Source organism: Agrilus planipennis, unplaced genomic scaffold, assembly GCF_000699045.2.
Source record: "Agrilus planipennis isolate EAB-ADULT unplaced genomic scaffold, Apla_2.0 scaffold229, whole genome shotgun sequence".
NCBI lineage: Eukaryota > Metazoa > Arthropoda > Insecta > Coleoptera > Buprestidae > Agrilus > Agrilus planipennis.
The window spans coordinates 258,959-271,331 of record NW_020438917.1 but is presented as its reverse complement, the minus strand read 5'-3'; the positions used below and the strand labels follow the sequence as shown (position 1 = coordinate 271,331).

The 12,373-nt window shown below is 32.0% G+C and overlaps 2 protein-coding genes and 1 long non-coding RNA gene across 3 annotated transcripts in view; all 3 read right to left on the bottom strand.

The window, feature by feature from the left end:
* LOC108741077 (troponin T, skeletal muscle) overlaps positions 1-7,721 on the bottom strand; it is a 20,668-nt gene extending 12,947 nt beyond the window's left edge. Inside the window, exons 1-3 of the mRNA XM_025973680.1 lie at positions 7,707-7,721; positions 7,277-7,400; positions 6,739-6,839 (exon numbers count right to left, since the gene is read on the bottom strand). Coding sequence (XP_025829465.1) covers positions 6,739-6,839; positions 7,277-7,400; positions 7,707-7,721 — 240 coding nt within the window. The remainder of the gene's footprint in view (positions 1-6,738; positions 6,840-7,276; positions 7,401-7,706) is intronic.
* On the bottom strand, positions 4,205-5,780 carry LOC112904207 (troponin I-like). The gene is made up of 3 exons (XM_025973679.1): positions 5,695-5,780; positions 4,638-4,655; positions 4,205-4,360 (listed from the first exon to the last, which is right to left on the bottom strand). Exons 1-3 carry the CDS (start codon positions 5,707-5,709, stop codon positions 4,220-4,222), a joined length of 174 nt encoding a protein of 57 aa, XP_025829464.1. The 5' UTR covers positions 5,710-5,780; the 3' UTR covers positions 4,205-4,219.
* A 2,106-nt stretch (positions 7,722-9,827) lies between the features above and the next one.
* Positions 9,828-10,803, bottom strand: LOC112904208. Its single transcript, XR_003230952.1, has 2 exons — positions 10,696-10,803; positions 9,828-9,867 (listed from the first exon to the last, which is right to left on the bottom strand). It is a non-coding gene; the product is annotated as an uncharacterized LOC112904208 (long non-coding RNA).
* Between the last annotated feature and the right edge of the window lie 1,570 nt (positions 10,804-12,373).

Below are 12,373 nucleotides of genomic sequence, written 5' to 3'. Positions count from 1 at the left end.
TATAAATATTTATATATAATATTATATAGCTGTTTGTGTACCTCCCAGTCTCTCTTACGGACTTCGCGCTCCAAATCCCATTTCTGTTCTTCGCAAATATACATTCGGTCGTAATACTCTTTACAAATCCTCTTAAGTCTGTCTACAACCGGAAACGGAACAATAAACAAATTGACAAAACAGCAACATCATCATCATCATTATCACTTTTACCATAAAATTGCTACCTGTTATTTATTGTTTGTTTACGAATTATTTCCGATCATTCAATTAACAAAAAAAATGCACCTGTCCACTTTTACATTTTAGTTGTAACAAATACTTTAGAAAGTATAAATTCAGATAAAAAAACTAGTGGCAGTAAAATTTTTACCAGTTGTTTGTTGGTTCTAAAATGTAAAAGTGACAAAGCCGTAGGTATTAAGTATCTACGGAAAAACAAATTAACGATAAAAGTTATTCCGAAAAATTTAAATGAATGTGGCACCCATATCGCTTAATTTTTTTTTAACATGATGCCCCACGACGACATTGAAACTTAAAAGTTCTCAACATCTTAGACCATACAAAGGAACAGTGATGTAAATTTAATGTAAAAAAAAAATCAATCTCCTCTTTTAGGGTTCCGTACATCCGAATGAAAAATGGAACCCTTATAAGATCACTCGTGTGTTTATCTATCTGCCCGTCTGTCACACACAATTTTCTCTTGAAATTTAGCACAGAACATAGGGGTCATTTTTGGGAGGCCAAGAAGAAATTTAAAAAAAAAAATTGCAACCTCAAATAAAAATTGGTGACAGATTCGTGTTTAATTCTATCACTTTTAGAAGTTATTATTTATCAATGTGTTTCACACACGTTGCACTATTAAAAATCTTAATTCAACAAGTATTTGTTACGAATTTCTTTAATGTTTTGGCCTGAGGTCGCCGTGGGACTATGTATGGACAAATCGTTTCATATTAAAAGTTATAGGATGTTTATTAAAAACAAAACTGAAAAGAAATAATAGTAAAAGTAAGGGTAAGATAAGGTAATTAGCGATAGTGATAACGGAGGGTAGATTTAAGGAGAACTATTGCAATAGTGAAAAACCTTTCATGAATTTGAATACAATTCCGTAGAATTCTTCAAAAGTATGTGTATGGCAATCGCTCTCCTTGAATCTACCCTTTGTTGTATAAAAGTAAAATAAAGCGATATGTTTTTGCCACTGTTTTTTACAATTTATTGTCTTATTGTACTTGAGTTTGAATTGCCATCTAAAAGAAGATCATGCAAAATATCGAAATAATACGTACATGCACATCTATGATACCATTGCAAATATTTTTATACGTGTGTGGTATATAATTGAGAAATAGTATATTGCGTACCAAGGGAAGAAAGTATGGCATTCCTTCCGGGGTGTGAATTAGCACCCGAACCGAAGGCGAGGACGGGAAAGTCCTTAAAAGAGTGGTGGTACGATTTTTTTTTGTACCTCTGCCCCAAAAGTACAATTTTCCCGATTTTAAGGATAAAAACATAGCATACCTTGCTTTAGTCCTTGTTAGAAAAGGATTTTAGCATTCACCGCGTGAAAATTGTCACTCGAGCCTAAAGCGAGGGTTGAAATTTCGCCCTACTGAAAGTAGGATACTTTTTTTACCATCCATCGACTAGGGTGACTATTTTCATGCGAAGGGTTTTAAAATACTTTCGTACTACAGCGTAAATGCGTTTCCTTTGTTAGAAGGTCATGTTGTACATTTTCATCCCTAAAATCAGGAAAAATCGTACTTTCGGGACAGAGGCATAGTAAAAAATCGCCTATGAACTTCGGGAACCCGAAAGGAAATGCTATATTTCCTTACCGTGGTGTGTAGTATACTGTTTTTGTCTGATGTACATAAGTATAATTGTGAATGTTTTGCATATTGTTGGTACGTATTTTGTTCATGTTCTGTAGAATATAATATATTACGTATGTATGTATATAAAGCACCGTTGCAGATCTAGTTTACTAAAAATTATGTACAATATTTTAAAACGTCCTCTACGTCAGGAAAGGAGAACGCAACTAGTAAAAAAAATATCTAAATTAATAACTTTCTACTACTTGGAGGCCAAAGGAAATAAAATAATAACAACAATAATAAAGAAACAAAAAAAGAAAAGAAAAATTGTTCGTTTTTCTTTCGTTTTAAACGACCAGTAGATTGAAAGGTAGCCAAACAATCAGTCAATAAATAATAATAATAATAATAATAATAAATGCGTATGAGATATTAACAACGTCCGATACCTCGTGCGCTTTAATTTTTTCTTGCCATTCAAGATCAAATTTATCCCCTTCAAGCTGATATATTCTTTGAAAGTAAGACTGGCATATTGTTTGAAGCTCAGCTAAAAGAAATATACACAGTGTTAACACAGAAGGTACGGGACACAAAATCACTTGGGAATCTCAAAATTTCGTTGTGGCACTTTTAACGAAATCAGTTTTCGATTTTCATTAATTACGAACTATCGTTTTAATTGTTAGACACGATTTAAAAACATGGTATTATTATTATTCGTTTACTACAATAATCTTCCTTTTTCAACTCCCATTCTCCTTTTAATCGTGAACAATATTGTTCAGGGCACGCACTTATAAACTTTTCAAGTCATTTTTATTATAGATTAGTCGCGAATTTTCATCTATTTCGGTGATTAAAGTTACACTTTTCTGTTCTTTGGCATCTCACGCTATTAAGTGTACAGAGAGATTCATGAAGAATTTTTAACCTTGAAAAAAGTACAGTCTTTTAGCATAAATGGTGAATCAGCATGAAGTTAGCTGTTGACTGATCGCTGAAGCTCTCCAAATATCTATCGCTCCACATCTAACTTCATACTAGTTCACCATTACCTTGGGTCTCATACATATTCTTAATCAATCTCCCTGTATCCTGTATAATATTTGTTTTTCATGCGAATAAACTGATGTTAGATTGTCTTCTTTAGAAAAAGAGTGGTGATGATTGAATTGACAAGAATTTGGAAACTACAAGAGGAGTAGTAAGTATAGCACAACAGTTTCTACTCAAAAATAAAGTAAACTATAACGTGAGGCATAGCAAAGCTGATACAGTGCAATATTTAAGGAGAAGGGGGAGTTTTTTATGAATATAAAATGTTTATTTACAAAAGATAGTAATAACTAATAATAAGTAATAATACAGCCGAGGGATGTAGATAGGCTAAAATTGTTTAATTCGTTTTAATTTTTTATGCAAAAAAAAACTAGGTCAAGCATGTGCTTCGAAGCAACGCTGTGCTACTTTTTAGCCACTTAATAATTATTAAATAATGGTGACATGCGACATATCCCATTTTTATACCTGGAGGTCTCGGAATTCGACATCCTTCTCTACATCATATTTCTTATTTTCCAGTTCTATCACACGTTTGTAATATTGTTCGCAGAGAGATTTTAAACTGGCTAAAATATTAAGGGGTCCGTAAGCTCTATGCATTTACGCACAACATTTCTATAGAATCTACTCAACCTCTAATTGTTATTATTCAATTAATTTATTCCTAAAGAGTTGCCCAAGTAGGCCACAGCATAGAGATTTTTATAAAACTGTGTATCCACGGGTTTATTTATTATGTATTTAAACAATATCGCATTACAATATTGCTTCTACTAAAAATAATCGTAAAGCGGCGACCGCCGNATCTATTCGTGGGTTTGTAAGGGAGCGAAGCCTTCTCACCGAAAATTAATATTTGTTCACGGTATACGGTGGTTTAGTGATGTTCACACTATCGATTGTCACTTTATTTCTGTTATGAAACATTTTTTAGTACAAAATTTAGAGATTCTAGAACACGAAAATGGCTCACTTAGTCAGTATTAAAATTTGTATTTTTTGAAAAAGGCAGCGGTATCTTCTAACAATTTATAAAAAATCTGTGAGGCCGTAGAGCAGAGGATAACCCATTTAGCCGGACTATCTTTTTCCATTCTCTTTAAAAATTTGTTTGTTTATGATGTATTTTATGACACCGCTTCTTTCTATCTTTTTCTGCATTAATGATAATTAATTTTAATAGCAATAAAAATTACCAGATTCGAAAAAACAACTTATTATTTTAAAGTTGCCCAAACTGCTCCCCAACAAATGTTTAGATAAAATAGCTACTAATGCTTTTTGCCTGTACTTGGTGCGTATTTTTACTGAATTTAGTTACTTACCCTCAGTTTCTTCTTTCTCTCCGGTGTCATGAAACCCTTCTTGGCCTTCTTTGCCTTGGAGGCCTCTTCCATACGAGCTCGGACCTCGGCCCTTTTGCGCTCGATTTCGGCCTGCTTCTTCTTCTTTTCCTATATTTTCAGTGTAAAATGTGTTAGCATTTATGCAAGTGTTTACCTTTATCAAATTTTCTATTGGATTAAACAAAAACTGAAATACCTATATATATATATCTATCTCTACACATTTTGAACACTATTTTAGACAATTAGGTTACTATTCATTTTGATTTTTCAAACTTTTAAAAGGTTAAATTAAAAATAGCAATTTTTTTTTCATTCTACCAAAAAATGTTTTTTGTTTTTTGTTATTGTAGTGGTCAGTTGGGAAATACTTTTCATTACTTGCCTCCTCCAAACGCTTTCTCTAGAAAAACAAAATCATTTAATTAATATGGGAAATTAGGTAAATTAATTTACTGTGTTATTTAGAAAAACAAAGGTACTTAATGTTTGCTGATAGTGTGTAAAAGTTATTAGTAACTGACTTGAAAGATCAAAAGTTCAAGTGATTTGTTAAAAAAATATATATGAGCTATTGTGTTTGTATATTTAAGTATACTCAAATTGTGGAGATGATCAATTTAAACTAGTGTTAATTAGCATGCAAAATACTGAAGCGATACATGATTAGTATTTTTTTTAATAATCATTTATATATGTTATTGATATTATTATAAGTATTATAAAAAACTTTACCTGTACATCTGTTCTTTACCTTCATTTGTGATAAATAGTTAAGGCAAATGCAAAACTAAGCAAAACTATAAATACTAACTTCTACAAAACTACAGAAGAATGTAAATAGGTACTAGATATAGGTACTTAGAAAGCGTTGAAGATACATTACATTTCCTATAGAAATGTATTCTAACGATTGCAAAGAAGATTCGATAGCTGTAAAAGAATCTAAAAAACTATCAAATTTAAGCATCTACTTTTGTACAACAATTGTTTAACTACTACTGAATAATCGATCAACTAATTGCATAAGTACCTTTGTTTTTAATATTTTTGTTTAAGTAGATGTTCATACTGCAGATTCCAAGTGAATTGAGTAATCCCACGATGACCACAAGATAAGAAATGAAAAAAAGAAGAAAATCAAAATTAGTTCACTTCAAAAGATGTAGGTAATATTAGATATAATATTTCTACAAAATAAAATTCAAACAAGGGCCTTCTCAAGAATGTAATTTTTGGTCATATTATTTTTAGACATTTTTAAAGTTACTACGTGAAAGATCAATAGGTGTTTGCTCCAAATTGATTAAAAATAGATTACACGGTCTTAAAATAATTTGAGTGATGATTAGAAAACCCAATTAAGTGAACCAGAAATTTTACTATCATTGCTATCGATCTGAAATCATTAATAATCGTATTAAATTAATCACTTACCAAACCTCATCGTCCGCCATGACTGTATAGTGTTGTTTACTGTCCTGAAAAACAGAAAATAATGAGTATTTTCGTTATTACAGCAAGACCCGAAATTTCATTTGCGGCATCCGCGGTCTAAGTTTAGAAAGCTATGCATGTTGGAACTTTGCCAAAGTGACTTGGTCACGGCGCGCAAGCGACGATACCCGTCCAAATTTGGCATCAAACAGTTATCTCAAGTTACAGTATTCCAAAATACCTTAAACTCTACAATTATGGACAATTTCTTTCGTTAAAACTAATTTTGAATACGTGTGATTCCTTCCAATTTATAATAACCACCATATCGGAACAGCGGTAATGTCATTAAAATTAGTTTATCTACAATAATTATCTGACGTGGTCATAATCTTCAACAAAATATTCAGTTCTATATTTGTCCAACATTTATTTAAAATATATGCTGCAAGTAATAAAACTCCTAAACAATATATCTTGATGACGCAAACGAGAGATAGTTTAAATTTAGACTTGGGGAGAATTGGATATTTTAAATCAGGTATGAAGCTAGAAGATTTGGATTGCACTAAGTACACAGATATATATATCTAACAAATAAAAATTAATTAATGTATGAGCCGATTGTGAAAAATTCTTCGTTTCTTCAATAGCAAAAGCATTGGTAAACATTTACACAAGACAGATTGGTTTTGAAGACTGGAGAAATGCTTTGTCAGCGTACAGATTGGTACAGATGAAGAAAAGAAAACACATAGTACGTGAATGCTGCCCCATGATGGTAAAATCGAACGATAAAAAAAAAATTTTTCGCAAAAAAGTTGTATTATGTAAAAAGAGCCATAAGAAGGCAAAAAACACAAGAAAAAAGAGTAAAGTTGCAGTCTGCACCGTCAAAAAAAAAGAAAAAAACGGATTCGTAGTTCGTGCAACGAAAACCATTTCTTTTTAGCAAAAATAGTTAAAAAAAAGCGTTGTCATCAGAGCAGCGAAAAAAGAAAAAACCCGATCGTGCAATATTTTGGTTGTTTCTTTTAACGAAATCTAACCTCATAATCTTTTCTTTTGACCTCGTATTCCAGGTCAAACTTCTGTTCTTCCAATCTGACGATTCTTTCGTGATATGACCTGGCGACACTTTTAAGGAGTTCTGCATAAAAAATAATCACAAAAAGAAAAACAAAATTACAACTGACAACGGCACTAAAAGGATAAACTTTACTTACACAAACAACAAATTATTAGACACACAAAGGACCAGAGCTAGAGCTTAAAACATATTTTCGCTTTTTTTTTTGTTCCTGCAGTTTCGTTTTCGTTTATAAATTTTTATCCCACAAATTTTGAGTCGAGTCCCTAATTTTAAATTATTTTTGATTTTGTTAGTTAGATACTCGAGAAAAATCCACCAAGATCAAATCACTTTTAGAAGTCGTATTCTTTTTTTTTTGTTAAAACCTCCAAAAACATCTATGTATATTACCTATATGTACGTAAGTAGGTTTATAATTGTTTACCGAAAATTATTGTCCTTCCAATAAGGAGGTCTGTTGTAATTTGAAATTAAAACAAAAATCTGCAAAATACCTTCATTAGCGTCATCGAGGGGTTTGGGCTTGCCACAACGTTCTTCAATGATACGTCTACGTTCAGCCGCCTTGCGTTCTTGTTCCTTTTTCAGTTCTTCGGCGGCTTTTTTTCTCAGCAGCAACTAAAATAAATATTAAAATATCTATAAATTACATTACCTATCAAAACTTTTTCTATCTATTCGTGGGTTTGTAAGGGAGCGAAGCCTTCTCACCGAAAATTAATATTTGTTCACAGNGTTATTATTCAATTAATTTATTCCTAAAGAGTTGCCCAAGTAGGCCACAGCATAGAGATTTTTATAAAACTGTGTATCCACGGGTTTATTTATTATGTATTTAAACAATATCGCATTACAATATTGCTTCTACTAAAAATAATCGTAAAGCGGCGACCGCCGAGACCAGAGCACCAACTCTGCACCTACTCTCGCAATAGTCATAACTTCATACTAAGAAGACTGGATACAGAAGTAGTTCGGGTTAAATTTTTGCTTCTATCCCTGGTCTTCTTGACTCTAACATCAAAAAGCTCAATGCTTTTCTGATTACGCATTGTCTTGAATGTATTTTAGTGCTTTTTTGTGTTTTTGTAAAAAACAATCGTTGTTAAAGCTTCCTGATATCTTTTTGAATTACCGCAAAAAGTAAAGGCAAATTTAAAAATGAATAACTCCTTGCATACACAGTCTTTTTAGAAACCTCTTTCGCCTATGTTTTATAACGACAACTCCCTAAAATCCTCTCGAAAGTACTTTTTCTGCGGCTAAATATTTCTCAATTACCAACAGTTGCTTTTATAATCACGATTCTGTAAAGGACTCTGCTAGATCCTTAAGGAAAATGGCCCTTTGTCAAACTCTTCGAAAGTTTGGATTGTGGTAGTTCTCTATGTGTAGAAAACTCAACATTTTGAGATATAGTCACTTAAAGATACGGAAGAATGCAACATTAAGGAACCATATCTCAAAGAGAAGAGTTCTTATGGCTTAGCGTCCGTTGAGACCGTTTATCTACATGTCCAGAACTACCGAAATCCAAAGTTTCAAAAAATTTAACAGCGGACTATTTTCCATAAGGATCTAGCGGAGTCCTTTACTGAAGTACCCGGAGATTAAAGTGATTAAAAATTGTTATATTCTTTGAAAATAGATAGGTACATGGTACATAGGTTTATTTATTTCTGATCGTAAGTGAAATTTTTAATAATCGATATATTTTTTATTAATTGAAAATCTTAATAAGGTATTTGTGGTGCATCCTTGAAGGAACATTTTTAAATAGCCAAATAAAAAGTGGACTAAAATTACTTTAAAACAGTAAACAGAAGTTACTGTTATTGTCCTTGTTCACTCGATTATTGTCTCATCGAAACAATAGTAAGTCTTTCTTTAAACAATTGTTGAATCTAATTTTATTTGGTTATTTAAAAAATTTCTTTTTTCGGACTACAGTTGTAAATTTCGATAGACTGTAACGAACTGTAGAAAGTATTTCGTAAAAGAACCTGCATTTTATAAGATTTGGATTGCACTAAGTACACAGATATATATATCTAACAAATAAAAATTAATTAATGTANAAAGGTACTTAATGTTTGCTGATAGTGTGTAAAAGTTATTAGTAACTGACTTGAAAGATCAAAAGTTCAAGTGATTTGTTAAAAAAATATATATGAGCTATTGTGTTTGTATATTTAAGTATACTCAAATTGTGGAGATGATCAATTTAAACTAGTGTTAATTAGCATGCAAAATACTGAAGCGATACATGATTAGTATTTTTTTTAATAATCATTTATATATGTTATTGATATTATTATAAGTATTATAAAAAACTTTACCTGTACATCTGTTCTTTACCTTCATTTGTGATAAATAGTTAAGGCAAATGCAAAACTAAGCAAAACTATAAATACTAACTTCTACAAAACTACAGAAGAATGTAAATAGGTACTAGATATAGGTACTTAGAAAGCGTTGAAGATACATTACATTTCCTATAGAAATGTATTCTAACGATTGCAAAGAAGATTCGATAGCTGTAAAAGAATCTAAAAAACTATCAAATTTAAGCATCTACTTTTGTACAACAATTGTTTAACTACTACTGAATAATCGATCAACTAATTGCATAAGTACCTTTGTTTTTAATATTTTTGTTTAAGTAGATGTTCATACTGCAGATTCCAAGTGAATTGAGTAATCCCACGATGACCACAAGATAAGAAATGAAAAAAAGAAGAAAATCAAAATTAGTTCACTTCAAAAGATGTAGGTAATATTAGATATAATATTTCTACAAAATAAAATTCAAACAAGGGCCTTCTCAAGAATGTAATTTTTGGTCATATTATTTTTAGACATTTTTAAAGTTACTACGTGAAAGATCAATAGGTGTTTGCTCCAAATTGATTAAAAATAGATTACACGGTCTTAAAATAATTTGAGTGATGATTAGAAAACCCAATTAAGTGAACCAGAAATTTTACTATCATTGCTATCGATCTGAAATCATTAATAATCGTATTAAATTAATCACTTACCAAACCTCATCGTCCGCCATGACTGTATAGTGTTGTTTACTGTCCTGAAAAACAGAAAATAATGAGTATTTTCGTTATTACAGCAAGACCCGAAATTTCATTTGCGGCATCCGCGGTCTAAGTTTAGAAAGCTATGCATGTTGGAACTTTGCCAAAGTGACTTGGTCACGGCGCGCAAGCGACGATACCCGTCCAAATTTGGCATCAAACAGTTATCTCAAGTTACAGTATTCCAAAATACCTTAAACTCTACAATTATGGACAATTTCTTTCGTTAAAACTAATTTTGAATACGTGTGATTCCTTCCAATTTATAATAACCACCATATCGGAACAGCGGTAATGTCATTAAAATTAGTTTATCTACAATAATTATCTGACGTGGTCATAATCTTCAACAAAATATTCAGTTCTATATTTGTCCAACATTTATTTAAAATATATGCTGCAAGTAATAAAACTCCTAAACAATATATCTTGATGACGCAAACGAGAGATAGTTTAAATTTAGACTTGGGGAGAATTGGATATTTTAAATCAGGTATGAAGCTAGAAATACTTAGACTAGCGCCTATCACAATAAATTGGTCATAATTTCACTTATTTTTTATCTAATCTATAAATTTCCTTCAGGAGATTTGAGATTACATTGAAAGCCTTATATTAAAATGCTATCTAAATTGTTACGAGTGAGATGAAGTTGAGGATAATTAACTAAGGTCCGATACAACTATTACTCATATTTTCCAATATACAGACACAAAACAAATTATCACTTATTCCCCGAAAGACACCTCACTATGAAGCACTATCACCGGTGATATGCTCACATTTGTTTAATTAGTGAAAATAAGTTAATTTTTATCACGTACCTGGATGCGTCAGATGTCGAAGATGACTAGTCAACAAGAGTCGAAGTTGCTGACTGTGAGGGAACTGAATGCCAAAAAAGTTTACCAAGTATCCTGCCCCTTCCCGTACGTTTCCCTACTCAAGCATCTAGCCATATAGGAATAGAGTTACCTCGTTCTCAAAATAGATCGACGTTAGTTGGTAATTATAACATTTAGTAAATATATATTGTACATGTAGATATACATGTGTCCATTTTGATCGTCAGTTTGCATGGACTACAGGAAACAAATTATCGAATTCGGAAAATAAAAGAACTCCGCTAGATTCTTTCAAATTTTGGATTTTGGTAGTTTTCGACGTGTAGATCAAAAGTCTCAATGGACCCTAAGTCGTAAAAACTCATCATTATCATATAGTCGTCAGTCTTAAGACTGATTGGACACGCATCTCCACTCTTTCCCATCCTGAGTTAATCTTCGCATTTCCCCAAAAGTAGAACGACCCGCATCCTTAACAACTTGCGAATAGTAATCTAATCTAAGTCTACCTCGATCCCTCCTAACTCCTGTTTCTGTCTCTAATATGTCTCTGACTAGACCTTCATGCCTGAGAAGGTGTCCTACCAACCTATGTCGCCTATTTCTTATTTACTTCCATAGAGTCCTCTGTTCTCCTATTCTTTCTAATACCTCTTCATTTCTAACCTTTTCTACCCATGTTATCCTCATAATCCTCCTATAACACCACATTTCGAACGCTTCTAACCTTTTCTTCTTTTCCGTAGCGCCCACCGTCAATGTTTCGCACCTGTACAGCGCCGCACTCCAAACATACACCTTCTGTCCTGACTTATCTGACTTCTTAGATACCTATAATCAGCCACTTCTTCTAATTTTTCGCCTCCTATCTTTATATTCGCTGTTTCCCTACTTTTTCTTCCCTTGCTTACCAGTATTTTAGTTTTACTTTTGTTTATTTTCATACAGTACTGTTTTGTCAATACCGCTTCCATTTTATTTAAAGCTATCTCTAAGTCCTCCTTGCTAGATGCTAAAACTGCTATATCATCTGCAAATCTAAGCATACTAATCTTTTGCCCCTGTATATTTATCCCTCCAGTTGCACTGTCTTTAATGATGTTATCGCGTCTTCGATGTATAGATTAAAAAGTAGCAGTGACAGTGTGCGTCCCTGTCTGACTCCCTTCCTAATATTTACTTCTCTACGTTGCAGCTCCAGCTCTATAACTGCCTGTTGCTCTTTATACAAACTAAGTATCACTCTTCTATCTTTGTAATTCATCCCTAAATTTTTAAGTATATTTAACATCTTGTCCCATTTAACATTGACAAAAGCGTTATCTAATATACGAATCTTATGTATATACTTTTTCTTTTTCTATATTTTTCTCTATTACTACCCGTAAAGGTAGAGTGGCCTTCCGCGTTTCTCTATTCCTTCTAAACCCAAATTGATCTTCTCCTAATAGTGCTTTTCGAGATACGGTCCTAAATCAAATAAAATACATTTTTTCTTAAGAATGAAGAGTAGTCAAAGTTCAGATTAGATTAAGTTTATGAGTAACATAAGTCCAGTTCTCTAAATACTGATAAAATAGTTAATTCTCTTTGATATTCATTTCTTCCTTTTATTATTTTAATCCGAAATGGATCAGATTTACATTTTTAAAAACTG